Source organism: Diadema antillarum, unplaced genomic scaffold (assembly GCF_040938485.1).
Source record: "Diadema antillarum isolate AM-2024a unplaced genomic scaffold, OU_Dant_1.0 scf00000020, whole genome shotgun sequence".
Taxonomy (NCBI): domain Eukaryota; kingdom Metazoa; phylum Echinodermata; class Echinoidea; order Diadematoida; family Diadematidae; genus Diadema; species Diadema antillarum.
Genome location: NW_027270909.1, coordinates 1,013,984 through 1,036,320, shown reverse-complemented (window position 1 = coordinate 1,036,320; position 22,337 = coordinate 1,013,984). Strand labels below are relative to the sequence as shown.

The following is a 22,337-nucleotide window of genomic DNA, read 5'->3' as shown; positions in this document are numbered from 1 at the left end:
ATGCACACAAAATATCCACATGTGCTGAATTATCGACTCGGCTGTGGATCTGTATGAAAGAATCTGTATGAAAGAAACTGCTAAAGTTGACAGAAAACACAATGTGAGTGAACTACAGCTGATGCATTAAACATAGACACATTTGACTTGGCATTTCCATATCAACAAAAGTTTGGTATAAGTTGTGATGAAGCAAAACCAATTCTGGCAACACTTTAGACAGTAACTTACTCAAAGTCTTCCGGTGTCATGACCTTTTCTACGTCCCCATAGTTGACCCGGAACTGGAAGTCCTCAAAGTGCTTGTTAAAAGTCATGACCTTCTTCTGGGGGATGGGGTTGCTGACCCCAAACAGTGTTCGCTTGACGGAGCGGGTGACCTCACGTCCGTCGTCGTCCGTCAGAGATCGCTCAAAATCAACCTGCATGAGAAGACAACATATCATAAGGGATTATCTAATACACGTCTATCTCCAAAAGACTAGGAGTATAAGCCAATTCGGAGTTAGCTCATGTGCACATGGGTACAAATCATCTTTCCTTTTTTTTATCAGTTGGTTAAGCATGATAACTTGAATAATCACTACATCACAGATGCTTATCTCAGTGAATTTTAAAACCAACATGTCCTGTTGGAACAAATGGCCTTTTTCTGCTCACGTGCAAAGTGGAACCCCAATCTGGCTTCATACCATTTGAGGGGTCTAGGGCAATTACCCCCTGGGCAATTACCCCGAACCCTTCCCCGGCCCTAATCCTAAGCCCAATCATGAACCTAATCAATCCTAACCCAAACTCCTGTAACCCTAATATTTACTCTAACCTTACCTAACCTAGTATTTAGCCGGGGGGGGGGGGGGGGGGGGGGGGGGGGGGGGGGGGTAATTGCCCTCAGGGGGTAATTGCCCAGATACGCATTTGAGCTGAAGATACCAAGTGTGAATACTGACAATCCAAGACTTTGGATCACATTAGAGAGTCGGGGGGGGGGGGGGGGGGCAGAGCAGGAGGGACAATGGAAGACCGGTTTCCAGTCATTAAGATGGACGTTGACTAAAAAATGATGTGTATCTAAATCGCATAATTCTGCAAAATGTTAATTCTGATATCACACACACTAATTCAGCTTGACATACTCACTAAAACAGAGGTCTTTATTGCAACTGATTAACAAATTGCCCTACATCAACATTAATAATTAATTTCAATGAAAAAGAGGTCAACCAGAGAACACACATGGCACTGACATGATCTCCTGACCTAAAACTTCAATCTCATTAGTTAAGAGAATGATGACCTTATCAAAGTTTCACAATGCAAACAGACATCCGCATGAAAAGATTTTGACCTCTGACACTACCGTGTGTCATGACCTGTGTCATGACCTTTGACATGACCCTTTGTCATGACCTCTCACCTGGATGGGGTAGACGTTGGCATCCTTGACAACAAATTTCTTGACTTTGAAGCCCTTGCTGAGATGAGCTGCATGGTAGACGGCTCCCAGCGCCGCCGCTTCGTCTGCATTGATACTCTTCCCTAGCTCCTTCCTGGGGCACAGAGAGCGAGAGGTTCATTGAGTCGGGTAACATCCATAAAAGGTTTCCCCAAAGGCAACTCATTTTTTCCTTTTTTTTTGGGGGGGGGGAGGGGAGAATTGTTCAATCAAATAGATTGTTAATCTGCAAATATTTCAATTTCTCCAACTTTCTCTAATGTATGTTTGCCTACTGTTTACTCACCTATTCTGTATAACACAAAGTTTAGTTGAACTAAATCTGATTCAAACCATTTCTGGGCCCCGTTTTATCAAAAGATAAAATCGATTTTAAATTTCCTTACCACACAGGCTGCCATAGACTTACAGTTGAAATCAACTATATAATCAATTTTAACTCTTCATAAAACAGGGCCCTGGGGTGAAGTGTCATTAGAACAAACTTGTCAACTTGAAGCTTACTGTGATGTACAGTTAAAATGACATTTTTGATATCATCTACAAATACACATGCCAGTCAAAGATCCCAAGTTTTAGCAGATAAATAGACATCAGAGAAGATGATTGCCTATCACTCTTAATCCAAATCCTAATCTTAATGCTGATTAGTCATACATGTAAATCCCTAAAGGTGTTACTCTAATCATATAAATGGAATGTTTACGGTTGATATATCTGACAATTCATGACATCAACTTGTAGAAAGTTATTACACAATGATGAATTTTGACTAGTCAATATTGCTCTTCAACATCAAGCTATTCTACCCCTGAGTTACATACCCCCACTGTGTGCATTGCCTTTCTTTAGTCTCTAACATTTGCAGCAATGTCACATCCATGTCCTGCACAGTACGATACAACAACAACAACAACGACAACGACACGACAACGACAACGACAACGACAACGACAACGACAACGACAACGACAACGACAACGACAACGACACGACAACGACAACGACAACAACAACAACAACAACAACAACAACAACAACAACAACAACAACAACAACAACAACAACAACAACCACCACCACCACCACCACCACCACCACCAACCAACCAACCAACCAACCAACCAACCAACCAACCAACCAAACAAACAAACAAACAAACAAAACCTCATAGCCTGATGAGACTTGACTTACTTGCCGGTCACTTTGAGTAGAGTCTCCTGGACCTTTGGAATTCTGGTTCCACCACCAACCAGAATGACCTGGTCAATTTCATCCTGGACAAGGTCATGGTCATGAAGGGAGAAGATGAAGGACAAAGGTTTATTAATGTCGATGAGAGTAGTTCAGTGTCGCTATCTATGGTTGTTCATTATTTCCAGTGAGTGATTCTAAGTATTGATAGTATGTTTAAGGCTACATTGTATATTATGAAAGAGGCTCTCCTACTTTTTGTAATGGCCAGGTATTGTGGCGTGCGCCAACTGAATTCACTTTAGTGGCAGGGGCCGTGATAGTGTGAGTGTGACTGCCTTCAGATCCAAGGGGGTACTGGGTTTGATTCCCAAGTCTCACTGAGCAATGTTGTAAGTATTCCATCCCCTCTTAGTAAGAGGCAAAACACTCTGTCCCTCGAATAGGACATTAAATGGAGGTCTCATGTGTCAGTTAGCCACAACTCATGCACGTAAAAGATCCCACTTTATTCATTCATTGCAAAGAGCAGGATGCCAAACCCAGAGAAGTGGTCCCCTACCCACCCACACAAGAAAACGCCAACCCCTGCTAACCCTTGTGGATCGCCCTAGGTGACTAGCAAAAGTCAGCAAACGGTATCAACCAGGCACATTGTGCCATACACTTAAATTAATTCCTGTAAACAGAGAATGCTGACATTCAATTATTTTCAACAGACTTTGTCATCCGTCACATACAAGGAAATATCAGTATTTTGGTAACTAGGTGATTATAGACTATCTTTGTTGTGACTGATGGTGACTGTGAACTCCAAATATGATACACAACACCATTCGATAAAGAAAGTGCTTGGCACATACCCGACTACCTGACCAGCTCACTTTGGCAACATTCCTTATATTAGTAAAATGCATTACGTACAACTCCTAACATCCTAATGTTTGAGATTGAGAAAGATATTTGACCTACATTGTATAGATTATTCCTTCTTTTCTCCTAGAACATAAAAAAATAAAATTACTTAAACATATACAAAAATAAGACAAAAACAATTTCATTATCTGTACTAATACTAATAACCAAATTAATTAATTTGTGTAAGTTGATAGAAAAAAAAAACTTTCTTTTTTAATCAGCTGAAATATGCTTGTTCCTCTCTTTCTTTAAGTAAACCAGTGACTCCATTATGTCTTATGAATGAAAGGGTCATTTTTTTTATAGAAGCCACTCAGGACACTGACCATGGTCATCTCAGAGGCCTGGAGTGCTCGGTCAACGGGACCGCCCACTCTCTCAAACAGGTCAGCACACATCTCTTCCAGCTCTGCCCTGGTGATGTGGGCTCGGAAGTCCTGGTCATCCAGCAGACCCTCGATCTGGTGGCGAAAAGTGACCAGATGGACAGTCATACAAACAAACAAACAGACAGACAGACAGACAGACACAGAGTCACAGACAAACCATAGCTGGGTGAGACTGAGAAAGCTAGACCCATTTCACATGTAATTTGGAAGTCATGTGTAGATGTTTTTACACCATGCTTCTAACCTTTTTTCATCTGAAGCCCACTTTGGCTCCTTCAAAGTTCTTTGAGGCCCAGTTAGATTGAATATGAATTGTTTTATTTTTAATATTTTGGAAAGAGATCATGGCACACCTGTGAGAGATTTGTAGCCCACTGGTTGAGAAGCACAGTTCTAACATATACCTATGAGATATAATTGACTTGGTCTGCAGCACCTGCACTTGACCTACCACTTGACCACTGACCCCTTCAGTCACTGCAGGTGCTGCCAAATTTAATAGCAACGGGTGAATCACCCCATGTAAACCACCATTGTCTTTTGAAACAGACAGACACTAACCAGACTATTATATCCCAATGCAACAAAAGGAATAAAGAGCATGATCCTTCAAGTAAAAGTTGAATGAAGAACACATCGTTTGTAAGAAGGCAAGCTTTCTTACATCATTGAATGTGCTTGCTGCCCTCAATTTTCAATGCTTGCTCACACCACCACTCCTTGTGGTGTAAAAAAGGAGCGCTCTAAGTTTGTCATACACTGACAACTGTCTAAAATCTTATGGACATATACATCAAGCTCTGATATGATTTGATGTGACTTGGCACTTCTATACCAGCACACAAGAAAATTTTCCTTTCTACGTGGAAACACTACCCCAAATCGTTGAACATTGTGGCATTATTCAGTTCTCTATTAAGGAGTGTTCAACTTTTAGTCATAAAACCATCATGCTGTTAATACATAGTATGCATACTAAGGGCCTCATTCCCTACTTGTCCTAGTCCTATTGACGGAAGTACTTGCTATGACCTTAGTCCCATACCTGTGAAGTGATGTCAGTGTTTGCACTGAGCACCTTCTTGACTCGCTTGGCCTCCTTCAACAGCTTGGCCATGGCTCGGTCTGAGCTTTCTACTTTGTTTGACGTCTTCCCTTGATCGTTGAAGAGCTTGGCCAGGTACTGCTGCAGACGAATCTCCCACTCCAGGCCACCAAGTGTTCGGTCAAAACTTTGAAAAAAGAAGAAGAAATAATCAAGAAATCGATTGGGTTTTGTTAATGCTGATACTTCTTCAACGGATACTTCAATTTCTTTTACTACTTCTACTACTACAATAACTACTTCTACTACTAATACTACTTCTACTATTACTACTACTACTACTACTACTACTACTACTACTACTACTACTACTTCTACTACTACTACTACTACTACTACTACTTCTACTACTACTACTCCTCCTCCTACTACTACTACTACTACTACTACTACTACTGCTTTTACAAGAAATACTACTAGACTCAGTGATATGCAAACTGATAATATGAATAACTTTTATCATTATTATTATTAAACTATTAGCATTTCGTTATCATTGTTACAATCTACATGAGCATATAGAACTTTCAATGAAAATTTACAAGAAACACAATCTCTGTTGAAATTTCTTTCATGGTTTTTTTTTTCTTCTCTCTCTAACATGCTCTCTTTTGTTGATATTTACGAAAGAAAAATCCACAGGATTAGAGTGAAAGAAACAAGATTTCATGGGGATGAGGACGTAAGACCTAAATGCTGGTCTTTAGTAGAGTAACAGTTCTCTGACCCCCTTGTGTATCCCATGGCAACACAGTGTAGCAGAACTCACCCAACCCCCTTGATGGAAGCCTGAGGGTTCGTCTCCACGATCCCCTTCTCTTTCGTCTTCACCAGCTGGTAGCTGACGATGGTCGCCGTGGTGCTGCCTGCCCCCATGTCGTAGAACATGATGTTGTGGGCCGTGGCGTTGAAGTCGCTGCGCCTGAAAGCCCCGTAGTTCAGTGAAACTACAGTGGTAATATCCAGAACAAGTCGAGAATTGTTTAATTACATCACAAATACAATAAAATGGTTTAAGTACTGAATATACTATATACAGCAATATATATTTGTGGTGGTGTTATTTCTTCAAATTTTGCGAGTCAGCTGATATTCCTGGAATTAGCAGAACACCAAAAAATTACCTCCAATAACAAAAATGAAATAGAAAACCAATAGCAAAACTCTAAAACGGTATTTTACCTATTTAAAGGTCCATCACTGTGGCTTTTGATTATATGTTTGTGATAATTGTCTCGCAAGATCCATTCAGTGGAATTCTAGGCTTAAGAAACATAACGTATATATTGTAAGTGATGTGTCTTCAGCTACACACTGCAGCAAAAAAGTAACTAGAAATGTAGCTACAGCGACTGGTTATACCCCCACCAAACAACATTTCATAAGCTTTGGTCAAAACAACATTTCATAAGCTTTGGTCAAAAAACTGAGGAAGTAGTTAAATCCGCAAGATCTTTCCTTGATCTTCTGCCATTAATATGCCGTTACCATGGCAACGTACTTTCGGGTACTGTCGAAAAATGCGTCTTGCACATCTACAACCAAAGGCACACATCTGTACCAAGTTTCATGGAAATTGGGCAAAAACTGAGGAAGTAGTTTGCAACACAAAATTTTCCATCATTTTGGCTCATAATATGTGAGCTGTTACCATGGCAGTATACTTTTTGTCACTGTCAAGAAATGTGTCATGCTGACCTATATCCTAAGACAAACATTCAATATGAATTCCATGAGAATTGGAAGAACACTGATGAAGCAGTTTTGCCATGAAGCATTTTGCCCTATATTTTACCAATAACATGCCGTTACCATGGCAACGCACTTTTTGCCACTGCGGAAATATGTGTCTTGCACATTAACATATTCAGATGAACATCTGTACCTAATTTCATGAAAATTGATCAAAAACTGTGGGAGGAGTTCGCGACGCAAGATTTGTACCCATTTTTGCCCATAATATGCCGTTACCATGGCAACGTACTTTTGGGTACTGTCAAAAAATATGTCTTGCACATCTACAACCCAAGGCACACATCTGTGCCAAGTTTTATGGGAATCGGTTGAAAACTGAGGAAGTAGTTCGCGACGCAAGATTTGCAACGGACCGACCGCCCGACCGACCGCCCGACCGACCGCCCGACCGACCGCCCGACCGCCCGACCGACCGCCCGACCGACCGTCCGCTGATTCCTATATACCCCCTTCAACCTTCGTTTGGCGGGGGTATAATAATCAAAAGATTGTTGTCATCATTATTTGAAGTTGTATCATTACATCGGAACATGAGTAACACTAAAGAAATGAAGAGTTTGATAGCATAATGGATTAAGTGCCACCAAAAACAAGAAAATAGATAAAGTCCATCATTCCACAGAGCAAAAAATAAAACCTTAACAGTGATACCTAACTTTTTACACAACAAGAAATATTCCTAAGAATTCTCTTTGTTTTTTTCAGCAGTTTTCATCACAAATATCTAAACATTAACAACAATGGAGATAACTTGTTATGCAATAAAGCTCTGCAAATGTGTTTTCAGGATATTCAGGAAATACATTTTTTCTTTGTAAAGGTGATACATAACCTACAATATCTATCATCATTACCATTTTGCACTTGGTTTTCATGAAATGAATTTATGACTAGGTAAATACCTGTCATTCACTGGGGTTCTGAGGGTTAATCTGTGTGTACAGTGCACTCCCGTTATAACAAACACGGTTATAACGAAATTCCGGTTACAACAAAGTAAAAATTAGGGCTGCAACATTATCCATTTTATGTGTTTTTATTGTTTATTTGTTCTGTTATAACGAAATTTCGATATAACGAAAGAAAACTGCCGGTTTGGAGGACTTCGTTATAACGGGAGTCCACTGTTTAAACTCAGCTGTCGCACTGGTGTTCATAAGCTGTAACACCCTGAGGTCCTGGGGTTCTGAGGGTTAATCTGCGTATATACACTAACCTGCTGCATTGGTGTTCATAAGCTGTAACACCCTGAGACCCTGGGGTTCTAAGAGTTTTGTAATCTATGTATACACACTAACCTGCTGCATTGGTGTTCATAAGCTGTAACACCCTGAGGCCAGCCAGCTCCGCTGCATACAGGACTGATCTTCTCTCAGCCTGGTTGAAGAAAGCTGGGACTGTTATCACTGCATCTTTGATGATTTGCTCTGGAGATAAAATTTGATGTGATTGCAGAATCCATGCGTAAGTTTGCTGGTCATGTGCCAAAAAGGCTTAAACGAAAAATCAAAATTTCATGTGAAATTCAGACAAATATGACTCCCACTGCAAACTGAACTATACTAGAAATCTGCATATTATATGTCTTGTAATACACTGAGGTAAGGTTGAACTTTAAAGGGAACGCAAGCCTAAAGAGCAATGTGGATTGAGTGAAAGCAGCAACATTAGCAGAACACATCAGCGAAAGTTTGAAGAAAATCTGACAATTGATGCAAAAGTTATGAATTTCTTTAAGTTTTGGTGTTGGAACCGCTGGATGAGGAGACTACTAGAGGTTATGACGTGTGAGTGGACAACAACATAAAGAAAATAAAAAGAAAATTCCACAAAAATTCATTTTTCATGAAAATTACAAATTCCATCAACTTGATACTGACATATGTTAAGGGTAGCAATTATTCCCCCTGCTTTCTGAAAGCGGTTAGTCAAGTGCTCTTTCATAATGCTAGAAAAGTGAATTTTTGTTGAATTTTCTTTATTTTCTTTGTATTGTTGTCTACTCATACGTCATAACCTGTAGTAGTCTCCTCATCCAGCGGTTCAAACACCAAAACATTAAAAATTCATAACTATTGCATCAATTGTCAGATTTTCCTCAAACTTTCGCTGATGTGTTCTACTGATGCTGCTGCTTTCACTCAATACACATTGCTCTTTGGGTTTGCGTACCCTTTAATACTAAGTTAACTGTACATGCAGGTGACTAAAATCATGCAGTTGATGGCTGAAGTGTGTCGGGCAAACCATTTGATAAGGGGGGAGGGAGGAGAGGGAAGGGGGATGAGGGGGAGGGAATGAAGGGAAAATAATAACATCAGCAGGGTGTAGCACCTCCTCATCATACATAACAATTTGCATAAAATTACCTCTCTACAGGTTCTCTTTTGATTAGCTAACAGGTGATTTTCAAAAGAGAACTGTGTCAAACTCACCAGCAAAATCCTCAGCGCTTTCTCTAGATTTATTAAGAGCAATGGCAAGCAGTTCCTCTGGATGAAATGAAAGATCACTGCCATGTTTGAAAAAGGCTGTACCTGCAAAAAAAAATCAGCCACAATGAAACAATAAACAGTTGGAATTCACAAAATGTTCTCAAACTATCGTAGTGACTATCTAATATTAGTCCAGTCACCATTATTATCATTCCTGATGCTTACTGTACAGCTGTATATGCAATAAGTAATAGCGAGCCTAAATTTTCACGAATCAGGAATTCCCAACAATTTCGCGAGTGATTGAATTCGCAATTGTGGAGTACTGAACTGAACAGAGAAATGTATACATGTACGTCACATTCATATCGGGATCAGAGTCAATTTTTTGTGTCTTTAATTTCGCGAATAGCACCTGACTCGCGAAATTTGCAAAAATAAAAACCTCGTGAAATATTTGGCGTATACAGCACCTTATACAGAAGCACTGAACAACAGACAAGAGAAAATTCCTTTACATCAAACATGATGGAAATTTCAATCTCATCCTCAAAGGGTAGTCACTGGTTTTATGCTGAAAGAGTTAATGCCTACATGACAAAATCTCTGTGGAAATCAACTCAGAATTACATCAATCATTATCCAAAAACCTACAAAGATGAAAATACAGTAGCCACATTCACTACCTAGGCCCCACTGACAGTTGAATGTAAATTATGTTGCAATGCACAAGACTGAAATATCTGATCAAGTTTTTCATCACTGATTAACATTCATTCACTTTCTTTATTAATTTACCTACAGTTCCGCCTGCGATCAACATCACAGGATGAGCGCGCTCATATGCGCTCGATTGCGCTCAGTGCGTGGCGATCACTTGCGCGCGCGCTCATCCTTGTTTACAAATTTGAACACGGCGTTTCATCGCATAGCCACAAATCGTAAGAGCGCCAGCTGTTGGCGTTAGTAGTACATTGTTCCCTTGTTCCCTACGTGTACGAACACGTGTATTCGTCCGTCCACTGTCATTCTATAATCTTGCGTTTCAGTACACGAATGCTTTTATTTGTGTGTGTGTGTGTGTGTGTGTGTTGCGTTCAATTGGCCCCTTCTTTTCCATTTTTCTTTCGGATTTGTATTTTACTTTTGCTAACTGATGGTCGCCAATTTACACCTCATATTATTTCTGTCACCAAAAAGGAAGGTAAAATCCTCTTCCTTTTCCTCGCATTAAAGTCGGCGCGAGAGTACTCACTTGTTGTTTTAAAGTTCGTGTGACTTTTACCGCTGTTATTCTCAGTGTCTGTTAATTGTACTTTCTTCGTTCTTGCACTCGCAGTACTATTGCGAGCAGATGCACACACACAATTACGCTCTTTGCAAAATCGACAAGATAATCATAATACTAGTAATATTGACAAGAAAGCGTGTCAGAAATGCAACAATAATAGATTCGGTAGCAACATTTCGAACCATCGCTCTTACCATAACCATGCAGCGCTCGACACTAACGGTGGCTAAAAACGCACATCGGGCCACCAAGATTTTGGAAATGAAGATTTTCCCCCAGAATAGTCGGATGTTTGCCTTTACTTTTGGAAGTGAACAGCTGTAACAATCGGCTCCGTCAGAACCTAAAAATAAATATCAGATGTTTGCTTTTAATTTTGGAAATGAATAACGGTAATATTCGATTCCGGCCGTATGATACTAAAATAAAATTAATGTCGGATGTTTGCTTATACTTTTGAAATCGAATAATGATAAGATTCAACTCCGTACGGTGCTAAAATTAAAGTCAGATATTCGATTTTGCGTTCGGAAATGAATAAGGATAACATTCGGCTCCGGAAGATGCTGATATAAATGTCAATGTTTGCTTTGACGTTCGGAAATGATTAAAGATAATATTCAACTCCGTAAGATGATAAAATGAATGCCGGATGTTTGCTTTTACTTTCGAAAGTTCATAGCAATAACATTCGGCTTCGGAAGATGCCAAAATAAATGTCAGATGATTGCTTTTACGTTCGGAAGTGAATAGCAGTAATATTCTGCTCCATACGATGTTAAAATAATTGTCAGATGTTTGCTTTAAAAATTTCGAAATGAATAACGGTAACATTCAGCTGCTTTATGTTTGATATTTGCTTTGACGTTCGGAAATGAATAACAATAATATTCAAACTCCGTATGATGATAATGTCTGATGTTTGCTTTTATGGCCGAACGTAAATAGCAATAATATTCAGCCCCGTATAAATGTCGAATTTTTGTTTTGGGCATTCGGAAAATAAATAACAAAAATATTCAACTCCGTACGATGATCAAATAAATGCCGGATGTTTGATGATTATGTTCGAAAGTAAATAGCAATAACATAGCTCCGGAAGATGCTGAAATGTCGAGTGATCCCTTTGACGTTCCGAAATGAACAATAATATTCATTGCAACTCCGTACGATGATTGAATAAACGTTGGATGTTTGCTTTTACTTTCGAAAGTAAATAGCAATAACATTCGGCTTTGGAAGATTCCAAAATACATGTCAGATGATTGTTTTTGCATTCGGAAGTGAATAGTAGTAATATTCTGCTCCAAACGATGCTGAGATAACAGTCAGATGTTTGCTTTAAAATTTCGAAATGAATAACAGTAACAATCAGCTGCTTTAGATGGTAAAATCAATGTTTGATGTTTGTTTTGACGTTCGGAAATAACAATAATATTCAAACTCCGTATGATGATGAAATAAATTATATCTGATGTTTGTTTTTATGGTCGAACGTAAATAGCAGTAACATTCAGCTTCGTGTATTACTAATGTCGAATTTTTTGTTTTTGACATTCGGAAATAAAAATATTCAACTCCGTACGATGATCAAATAAATGCCGATGTTTCCTTCTACTTTCGAAAGTAAAGAGCAATATCGTTCAGCTCTGGAAGATGCTAAAATAAATTTTGAACGATCCCTTTGACGTTCGGAAATGAATAACAATACTATTCAACTCCGTACGATAACAAAATAAATGTCTGATGTTGGCTTTTGATGATATCTTCGAAAGTAAATAGCAATAACATTAGCTCCCAAAGATGCTATAACGAAATGTCGAGTGGGTCCGTTTGACGTTCGGAAATGAATAACGATAATATTTAACTCCGTACGATGAAATGCCGGATGTTTGCTTTTATGTTCGAAAGTATCAATAGTAATAACATTAAGCTTCGGAGGATGCTAAAAATAAAATGAAATAAGATAAAATATATCGAATGTCCCTTTGACGTTCGGAAATGAATAACAATAATATTCGACTCCGTATATACGAAGTGAATGCCGGATGTTTGCTTTTATGTATTAAAGTGAATAGCAATAACATTCGGCTCCGGAAGATGCTAAAATAAGATAAGATGTCGAATGATTCCTTTGACATTCGGAAATGACTAACTATACTCCGTATGGAACGATGATAAAATAAATGCGGATGTTTGCTTTTAATAATACGTTCGAAAGTAAATAGCAATATCACTCAGCTCAGTTAGATGCTAAAATAAATAGAGGATGTTTGCTTTCACGTTCGGAAATGAATAACGGCAACATTCGGCTCCGTAAAGGTGCTAAAATAGTAGAAAATGTTGGATGATTGCTTTTACAATCAGAAATGAATAACGGTAACTTTTCGGCTCTTTATACAATGCTAAAACAAAATTTAAATGCCGGATGTTTACCAATGTCTGCAAAGTATGTTTCCCATCAATTTTCTCATTTCAAAGCAAGTTTTGATCGTAAGGCATCAACTTTTATAATAATCTATAAGCCTATTTGCTAAATCTTAGAACTCAGAATAAACGGTATACGATTGAAACGGTTAGACGTGGGTACCTGTATCACTTCAGGATACTTATTTTTCTACAGCGTATGTTTAAGTAGGGACCGATTTAGTTTTTTTCTTATGTTTTCGTGATTTTTTTTTTTTTTTTTTCGGGCCACCAGATTTTACTTTCGGGCCGCCAAAAACAAAATAAAAATCAATGATTTTGGTAACCCGATCGGGCTATATCCCAACCGATGATAGTCGGGCCTACATTTTCACTCTGACACTTGTTTTCAGATTTTAATTCTAAAGTTCTTGTATTTTTCACTGTGCAAAGTACGATAGCGAGCAGAAGCACGCAAATGCGCTCTCTGATTTCTCGACAAAATAATTAGGTTTAGAAGAAAGTACTAAGGTAATTGAACAAGAATCCGTTGCAACATTTTTAACAACAATCTGGGCTCCGTTTCATAAAAGATGTGACAAGCTACTGAAATCCTTGCATCTCATTGGCTGAGAGCAATTTTGTCATAGAAATGTGGCAGATGTCACTGATAACAAGTTTTATGAAGCGGACCCCTGATCATTATTGAATATCATACACCTTATTTTTATGACACGTAATTCTTTTTTTTTTTTTTTTTTAGATTTGACTTCTACATAGCGTTAACGTTTCTTTTCACTGCTCATGTTCTGACTACCAGTAGGCTGTTTTTACTAACCCAAAGGCCTATGTGTGTGTGTGTGTGTGTGTGTGTGTGTGTGTTTTGTGTTGTTTTTTTGTTTTTTGTTAATAGCACAGTACGGCAGCCAGAAGATGCGCGCAAGTGCGCTCTCTGCATTCAGTGGCCGACAAAATACTTATCAGGTTGAGAAGAGAGTATTAAAAAATTAAAGAGAATCCGTAGCAACATTTTTCAAAAATTGCTCTGACCATGATTGTAACACCTTATACTATTTTTGTGTGGACACGTGTTTTTCCGATTTACTTCAAGCGTTCATGTTTTCTTTCACTGTTCATGTTATTTTTGAATGTCTGTTTCACTTAGCCATGTTGTGTTCTTTTTTCCGCGCATTCTTACGGTAGCGAGAAGATGCGCGCATTTTGCGCTCTCTGCATTTTTTGACTTCCAGTAGATAATCAGCTTGAAAAGCAGACACAAAAAGCTATCAGAATAAAGCATAAAAAAATGACCCCACATTCTGTAGAAACATTTTGAGCTATCGTATTTTACCATTACAATAGTATATTATTCTGTACGACAATTGTTTTTTCATATTGCGATTTTTGATGTAGCTTTCATTGGTCATGATGTTCTGCATGATGTTTGTTTACTAACCCATATCGGTTTCTCAGACGCGAAGCAATAAATACGATAGCGAGCAGATGGCGCGCGTTTGCGCTCTAGAGTCTGTATTCTCGACTATAGGACTATCAGCTAGAGAAGGAGACGTTAAGCCTGTAACGATATTGAACAAGATTTTCGTAGAAAAAAGGTATTTTAAACCATCGCTCTGACCATGTAAATAGTGTTTTTTTTTTTAACTATTTGATTATGACACTCGAAGTCAGATTTTTCATTTTAAAGTTTCGTGTTTATACTTTCATTGTCCATGGTGTTCTGAACATCCGATTCTGTTGTACTAACCGGATGTTGTTTCCTTCATATTCCGAAGGATCGTTATTCCAAAAGTTAGTCAATCCGAAAACACACAAAGTCCCTATGCCTAGAAATGAAAAAAAGGGTTCGTTAGTCCGAATATTTGTGGCTTTATTCCATATGTTTCGTTATTCCGAAGGTTCGTTAATCCGAAAAATTAAATAGAGTCCATAACGAACCTTCGGAATAACGAGCCTTATTTTATTTTTCGGATAAACAAAATTTCGAAATAACGAATCTTATTTCATTTTTCAGACGAATGAAACCTATACGGAATAGCAAAACCTTATTTCATTATCGGATTAACGAACTTTCGGAAAAAAACGAAACCTTCCGGAATAACGAAACTGTAAACCGTACTACACACTGTATACTATAGTGGACCCATAACGGTTCTACGACAGCGAGCAGATGCACGCAATTGCGCCTCTTTGCATTTTCCGACAAAATAGTAAGATTGAGGAGAAGCTTTAAAGAAATCGAACAAGATTCCGTAGAAACAGTTTTGAGCCATCACTCTTAATATATATAGCTTTATTATTTTTTGTATAACAGTTGTTTTTCAGATTTTAATTTTATCGTTTGTGTAAATTCCACTGTTCATGGTATTCAGAATGTCTACTGCATCCGTTCTGACGTGCAGTGCAAACGCGATAGCGAGCTGATTCATCTGCATTCTCGACAAGATAATAATCAGGTATAGAAAAGAGGACATTAGGAAAATTGAACAAGTATATTCCGTAGCAACTTTCTAAGCTATCGCTCTGACTATACCTGCATAATATGATAGTTTGTTTTGACATTTTGATTTTTAAACGTTTCGTGTAAACTTTCACTGTTCATTGTGTTTCTGAAACATCTGTTTGTGCTATATGCTAAACCGATATCGGTTGGGACGCGAAAAGTACGATAGCGAGCAGATGAAACGCAATTTGCGCTCTCTGCATTCTCGACAAAATGATTTTGGTTAAGAAAAGTACTGAAGTAATTTAACAAGAATCCCTTGCAACATTTTTCTAAAAACGCTCTGATCATATTATGCACCTTGTTTTTGTATGACACTTGATTCTTTCTAGATTTTCACTCTTAGCGTTTCACGTTTTCTTTCACTGTTTCATGTTTGTTTCTGACTCTGTTTTTGCTATCCCATATTATAGGCCAGTTTTGGTTTTTTTCCGCGCAGTAACGGTAGCGAGCAGATGCGCGCGTTTTGCGCTCTCGCATGCATTTTTGACTATAATCAGCTTGAGAATACAGTAATAAGTTATCAGAAGAAAAGCATTAAAGAAAAATGAACAACATTCCGTAGAATTTTTTTTTCAGCCATCGCATTTACCATTGCAATAGTTTTTTATATGACAGTTGTTTTTCATATTTTTCATTTTTAAAAAATTCGTGTAAAACTTTCACTGTTTCATCTAAATATGTTCAGCGATGTTTGTACTACTACTAAACCCATATCGGTTTCTCAGGACGCGAAGTACAGTACGATAGCGAGCAGATGGCGCGCGTTTTGCGCTCTCTGTATTCTCAACTATTATTGTAGATAATTAGCTAGAGAAGAAGGCATCAAGCCTAAAGATATTGAATAAGATTCCGCCGTAGAAAACATATTATTTGAACCATCGCTCTGCCCACAATCTAGTAAACAACCTGTCCTTTATTTAGCGGCCACCTGTCGATAGTGGTCCACCTACTTATAGCGGCCACTAAAAAAAAAAAAAAAAAAAAAAATCCCCCGCACGAAAATTGCTGTTATCATATACTAGTATAGACCCCATATACTAGAGTTGGATTGGTATCCAACTCTATGAGTATAAACGACCCCCAGGGGGCCTGTCCTTATAAAGACTTGTGATAGAAAATCAATCGCAAGTTTTTTTGAGAGCTTCAATGCAAGTTTGCGATTGATTTTTGGGGACTTGTGATTGATTTGAAGGCTTTATAAGACGGGGGCCCAGAGTAGACCCTATGGCGGTCACCTATACACAAACGCGGCCAGCGGCCACTCATTTTTGCATCCCGTGGTGAATATAGGACGCGTATATAGTGTATAATAAAATAAGTAAATAAAATAGATAAAATAAATAAATAAATAAATAAAATAACTGAAACCCTTAAAATCAGACAGTAATACGTTAGCTTTTTACGTTCATTGCGTGAATTCTACCGAGTTTCTTATAGCTCAGTCACAATCACACAGCCATGATTGACAAAAATTAATGCAAACACTATAACCTTCGCCGCGAAAATGCCCGTCGTAACCACTAACTTGACTATAAACAGATTTTAGGCTTTTGGTATTAATATGAATAAAATGCTATACACACAGGCAAAGACAGCTCCCAATAAACATCGTAGAATTTGACCATAATGCCGACTATTTAAATAGGGGACAATAATTGGGTACTTGTCTGGGTATTGCTTGTTGCTTAATACGTCGTCAGCTTCGCACAATACAAAATATCAATATTACCTCAAAACTCATTCGTGAAACCCCATTCATGTACACCGGTGGTACGAAATCAGTGCAGTTTCCTCCGGTCTGAAAATGTTTATAATTATCAAAAAATATTGAAAAAAGAAACAGAAGAAGCCAAAAAAAATGTGACAATAAACAACAAAAACCCCCTCCGAAAAAAAACATCAAAAGAAGTAATTGTAAAAAAAAAAAAAAAAAAAAATCACCATAGAATAATATAATAGCTGCACAACCAAAACTTATTTTCCTTGTTTGTTTTGTTTTTTTATTTAAGAATAAACGTGCGGTATCTTTTCATACGATTCAAGTCCTGAAATTCAAAAACGGCAGCCGACCTGTCGATATCGGTCACAGGTCCTGTGCCAATAGCGTATACTAAACCCATGTGTTTCTCAACTATTTACGTTGAAAAAAGGGGCATTAAGAAAATTTTAACAAGATTCGTATAGCAAACTTTCTGAACCATTGCTCTAGCCATACAATAGTACTTTTTCTCCTTTTTATCTTTTTCTTTTTTTTTTTTTTACTCTGCATATTCCTTTCACATTTTTGATTTTTATCGTTCTTGTAATTTTTCACTGTTTCATGGTGTTTCTGTATATCTGTTGTATATTTCATATTTTGCATTGTATAACAATTCCTCTGTGATCCTATCATACGTTTATCATTTTTGAAAGAACTGGCCTCGACTATAGCCTGCACGCTATTGCCAGTTTCTTTTTTTGCTAAACTATATTTTCAATTATCTATTGTTTGTGACTTTGTTTCACGGTGTTTTGTTTTGTTTTGTTTTGTTAGGTGAATAAAATTTCATTTAATTTCATTTTCGTATCGGAGACGCGAAAATACGATAGCGAGCAGAAGCACGCAATTACGCTCTCTGCATTCGCGACAAGATGATTTTGTTGAGAAGAAAATATGACTAATTTAACAAGAAATCCGTAGCAACATTGTACACCTTATGTTTGTATGACACTTTTTTAGCGTTTCCCGTTTTCTAGCACTGTTTGTGTTATTCTGACTGTTTTCTGGTCCTGTTTTCACTAACCCAGTGTATTGTGATGCGCGCAATCAAATACGATAGACTTAATCGTTTTCGGAAGGTGACAAGATTTTTGGCAACACATAGGCAACCAAAGTACTCCGATGTTAACTATTTTTATGACCATTGATTTTGATTTTTGTTTTCCTCATGGCCATCAAATGCGAATTTTCAGTTCTTTCAGTTTTTTACCTGTCATTTTTGTTTTAGTTATTCATAACGGAGGGTTTCATAGTTTTTCTTTACATATTTTGTACTAATCATAACCAGCGTTTTTACAGTTCTATTGAGACAATACAGTTTTGTGTTTTCCCAGCTGAAGAAAAGTATCATGCTTTTTCTGTGAACTTGAGGGAAAAAATTGCGTTTTTCAAATGTTTTTTGTTAAATAATTTTTTCCATCAATTTTCACAGAAGGTCCCGGGACACAAAATTGGTCTCAAATAACCTTATAAGGGATCGAAAACTAGTAAGGGAAACATAAGAAAGCAAAATTATTTCCTTGAAATTATTATTTGAGTGTTTTCCACAACTTCTGTGGTTTACACATTGTATTAAAAAAACACACCTCATCCAAAGTATACTGAGATAGAAACTACAAAATCTTGTTTTAGTATACTGTTTCCCTTACCAGTACTGGGGACTTCGTTTCCTGTGTTTTACTTTAGTTGTTTATTGTTACATTACTACAATAATCTCAAATTATCCTACAATGTAAACAAGGTTTTCTTATTCCGAAGTGAATTAAGGTTCGTTATTCTGAAGGTTCGTAAACCCGAAAATGAAACAAAGCTCGTTATTCCCGGGAAGGTTCGTTGTGGACCCTACTGTATTTCATTTTCGGATCAACGAACCTTCGGAACAACGAACCCGACGTCCCTAAAGGCTGCGTTCACATAGAAGTATTCGCTATTCGCTATTCGCTATTCGCTATTCGAGCACCGAGTACATCACCATCACCCGCACCGACAACTCACCATCCCATGCAGAGAGGATTTCTTCCTCCTACATCCCACATCCCAGCAAATCTTATCAACAATTTCTAAACTGCATCAGAATGTCAGTCTGCTTGCTTATTTTTGCTAAAGGGCAAATCCAGACCAAAATTGTCATTATTTCATAAACGAGAGACAGTATACGCTGCAAGAAAATCGAACAAGCTCGATTCCCACTTTGCTATACTATTCGCAGCTATTCGGTACTTTTGAATAGTGCCCTCTTTAATATGTGAACCGGTGTGAGGAAATCCTATCGTTCGATTCAAGCTATTCGCGTGCCCTCGAAAACGAGCCCCGAATACCCGAATAGTATACATTTGTACTTCTATGAACGCAGCCTACTAGGACTTTAAAACTGGCGCTCTCCACTGCCTGCATCATTGCTTGCATGGTACGGTAACTCTACTACTACACATCGACACACCCTTTTTGAAACCGACCACTAGTTTTTGGCGCACAGCAGAACGCCTAGTATGATTGAGGGTACCACCTATCGTCACCCTAAGGATCTGCAGCTTGTTTATTCCAAAAGTATAAGACGAATTCGCCTAATTTTTACCTCAAATATGCCATAAATACCGCAGTTTTGAATGTCGTGACCGTCACCTTGATTCTGAATCTCCGTAGTGAAATAACGCAACTTTAGTGCATGCGATGCATTTTCTTCGCGCGTATAAGCTAGGGTACCTCACGATCGGCCCCCTCTTTCCATAGGTTATACACGTGAATTTCACAGTCATGCGTCGTTACTGAGCGGATGTGTAATTGAAACGTGTTTAGTTTGGTTTGTAAGTTCGTTTTTATTGTTTTGTAGCTAGTGGCACTTAATGTAATTTCAATGCATTTTCTTAAAAGCTTCGTACAACACGGTGGTCAAAACAGCTAGCTAGCTCGGTTTGTGTGCATTGTCAATACAAAAATAGAGGTCGATCCAAAAAAGGGAGCGATACCGCGGGGAGCTGATTGAAAAGAGGGTACAGTACTCAAGTTCGACGTCGGTATTTGTTTTTGAAACTACGAATTGGAAAGAGATCAACAGCATATGATAGTGCTGGATTTTGTCCATCACGTAGGTCAAGTTTTTACGTTAATTTCAGTGCTAAATATTCTTATCAGACAAATAACAATGAGACGGTAGATGAGTAGTAGGACCAACTCTACATTGCCACTTTTATGCGCATTAAACCCGAGACAACAACGAGGTGGGTGCACTGGTGGATAACGCAAAGGTTCCGTGTAGTATCTAGTACGTACACCAGTACCAGTATACTAACTGTACTAAGCATCTTTATCGACAACAACAACGCACGTACACGTGTGTCAGACTTCCTCTGCCTCATCTCACCCAAATCCCCTCGGTTTCTTTCACACAACAGGCATGCATGGTGGCACGTGTCCTTTCATTTCACACACACAACACACACACACACACACAGTCGAGCTAGCGGCGGGCGCTGGGCCGCCAAGTATCTAGACATCAGCAGGCGGCTAGGCTGTCTGTGCAAAGAACACGTACTGTGTGTGATACCAAATCGAAATCACATCTGTCTGTGTGAGTAGCTCAGCAAGGCGCGAGTAGTGTGTGTTGTGTGTGTGGCATGGAGCCGTGTATGTGAACTGCGAGCTATACTATTAGTAGGCTTTTAAGTACAAGCTGTAGTAGCTTCTTTTCTGGCCATATCCATGCGCCATACAACGGAGGAAGAAAAGAAGCGGGCCGGGCCGCGCAGACGCGCGGGCGGGCCGTCCGAACTTGAACTCGAACTGAACTCGTAGCTCGCCCAAGCAAGTTCATTCCTGGTACCACTCTACTTGCTTACTTTACATACGTCAGGAAGTTTTACGCTTGTCAGTAATTGTGTCACAGCTCCAAACTGTACCAACTGCTTTATTGCATTGTATTTGTCGAGATTTATGGTACAGTAGTTATGTAAGTAGTTGTAACATAACAAAAACAATTAAAGTAAACAGAGGAACAAGTCCCCAGTACTGGTAAGGGAACATTTTACGAAACAAGATTTGTTGTTCTATCTCAGTATGATTTTGATGAGGTGCATTTTTCTTTTATTACAATGTGTAATCACAGAAATTGGTTAACAACACTCAAATTGATTTCAAGGAAATAATTTGCTTTCTTATATTCCCTTACTAGTTTCGGTCCCTTATAAGGTTATTTGAGACCAATTTGTGTCCGGGACCTTCTGTGAAATTGATGGAAAAATCATTTAACAAAAACACTTGAAAACGCAATTTTTCCCTCAAGTTCACAGAAAAGCATGATACTCTCTTCAGCTGGGAAACACAAACTGTATGGTCTCAATGGAACTGTAAAACGCGGTTATGATTAGTACAAAATAAAATGTAAAGAAAAGTATGAACCCTCCGTTATGAATAACTATAAATGACAGGTAAAAACTGAAAGAACAAATTCGCTTCGCAAGCGAAAAGGAAAAGAACGCATGCCTATACTATAGCAAGTAAACAAACTGTACTGTGCAACAAAAAGTACTGTGCAAGAAATATGAACACTGAAAGTAAACTCAATACTGCAAAAACAAACATATCTGGCACTTTCACCTCATCCTCCTATATACGTCTATAAATCTTGATCAATGACATTTTATCTTGGACATTTTTACCTCTGATATTCTTACTTCTGACATTTGTACACTTCGTACTTGATACTTCGTGATTCATTTTCCTAGTCGTTTATCTCGAGTGATGAGGGTGATCGTGTGTCTAAGTGTAGTGATGCCTGATGATGATGAACAATGCTTGGAAAAGGCGGCTTGCTGTGAATACTGTGTATATACGTGCCCTTCGTTTTATTTCAGTTTTCCCTCTTTTACTCTTCTTTCCCCTGCCAAGAATGATGAAAAAGAAAATACATACACATCAAAACAGAAAGAATCACGTGTTAGCAACCTTCGTAATGTTAAAGGACAAGTCCACCTTCATAATAAACCTGTGGATTGAGTGAATGCAGCAACACATCAGTGAGAGTTTGAGGAAAATTGGACAACCAGTTGAAAAGTTATACATTTTCCAAGTTTCTGCTCAGTCACTGCTAGATAAGAAAACTACTACAA

The 22,337-nt window shown here is 38.3% G+C and overlaps 1 protein-coding gene across 1 annotated transcript in view; it reads right to left on the bottom strand.

The window, feature by feature from the left end:
* LOC139728833 (hypoxia up-regulated protein 1-like) overlaps nucleotides 1–22,337 on the bottom strand; it is a 62,067-nt gene that overhangs the window by 13,203 nt on the left and 26,527 nt on the right. Inside the window, exons 5-12 of the mRNA XM_071639772.1 lie at nucleotides 9,253–9,354; nucleotides 8,116–8,244; nucleotides 5,832–6,009; nucleotides 5,003–5,189; nucleotides 3,895–4,029; nucleotides 2,651–2,733; nucleotides 1,418–1,550; nucleotides 232–422 (exon numbers count right to left, since the gene is read on the bottom strand). Of these exons, the coding sequence (XP_071495873.1) occupies nucleotides 232–422; nucleotides 1,418–1,550; nucleotides 2,651–2,733; nucleotides 3,895–4,029; nucleotides 5,003–5,189; nucleotides 5,832–6,009; nucleotides 8,116–8,244; nucleotides 9,253–9,354 (1,138 nt within the window). The remainder of the gene's footprint in view (nucleotides 1–231; nucleotides 423–1,417; nucleotides 1,551–2,650; nucleotides 2,734–3,894; nucleotides 4,030–5,002; nucleotides 5,190–5,831; nucleotides 6,010–8,115; nucleotides 8,245–9,252; nucleotides 9,355–22,337) is intronic.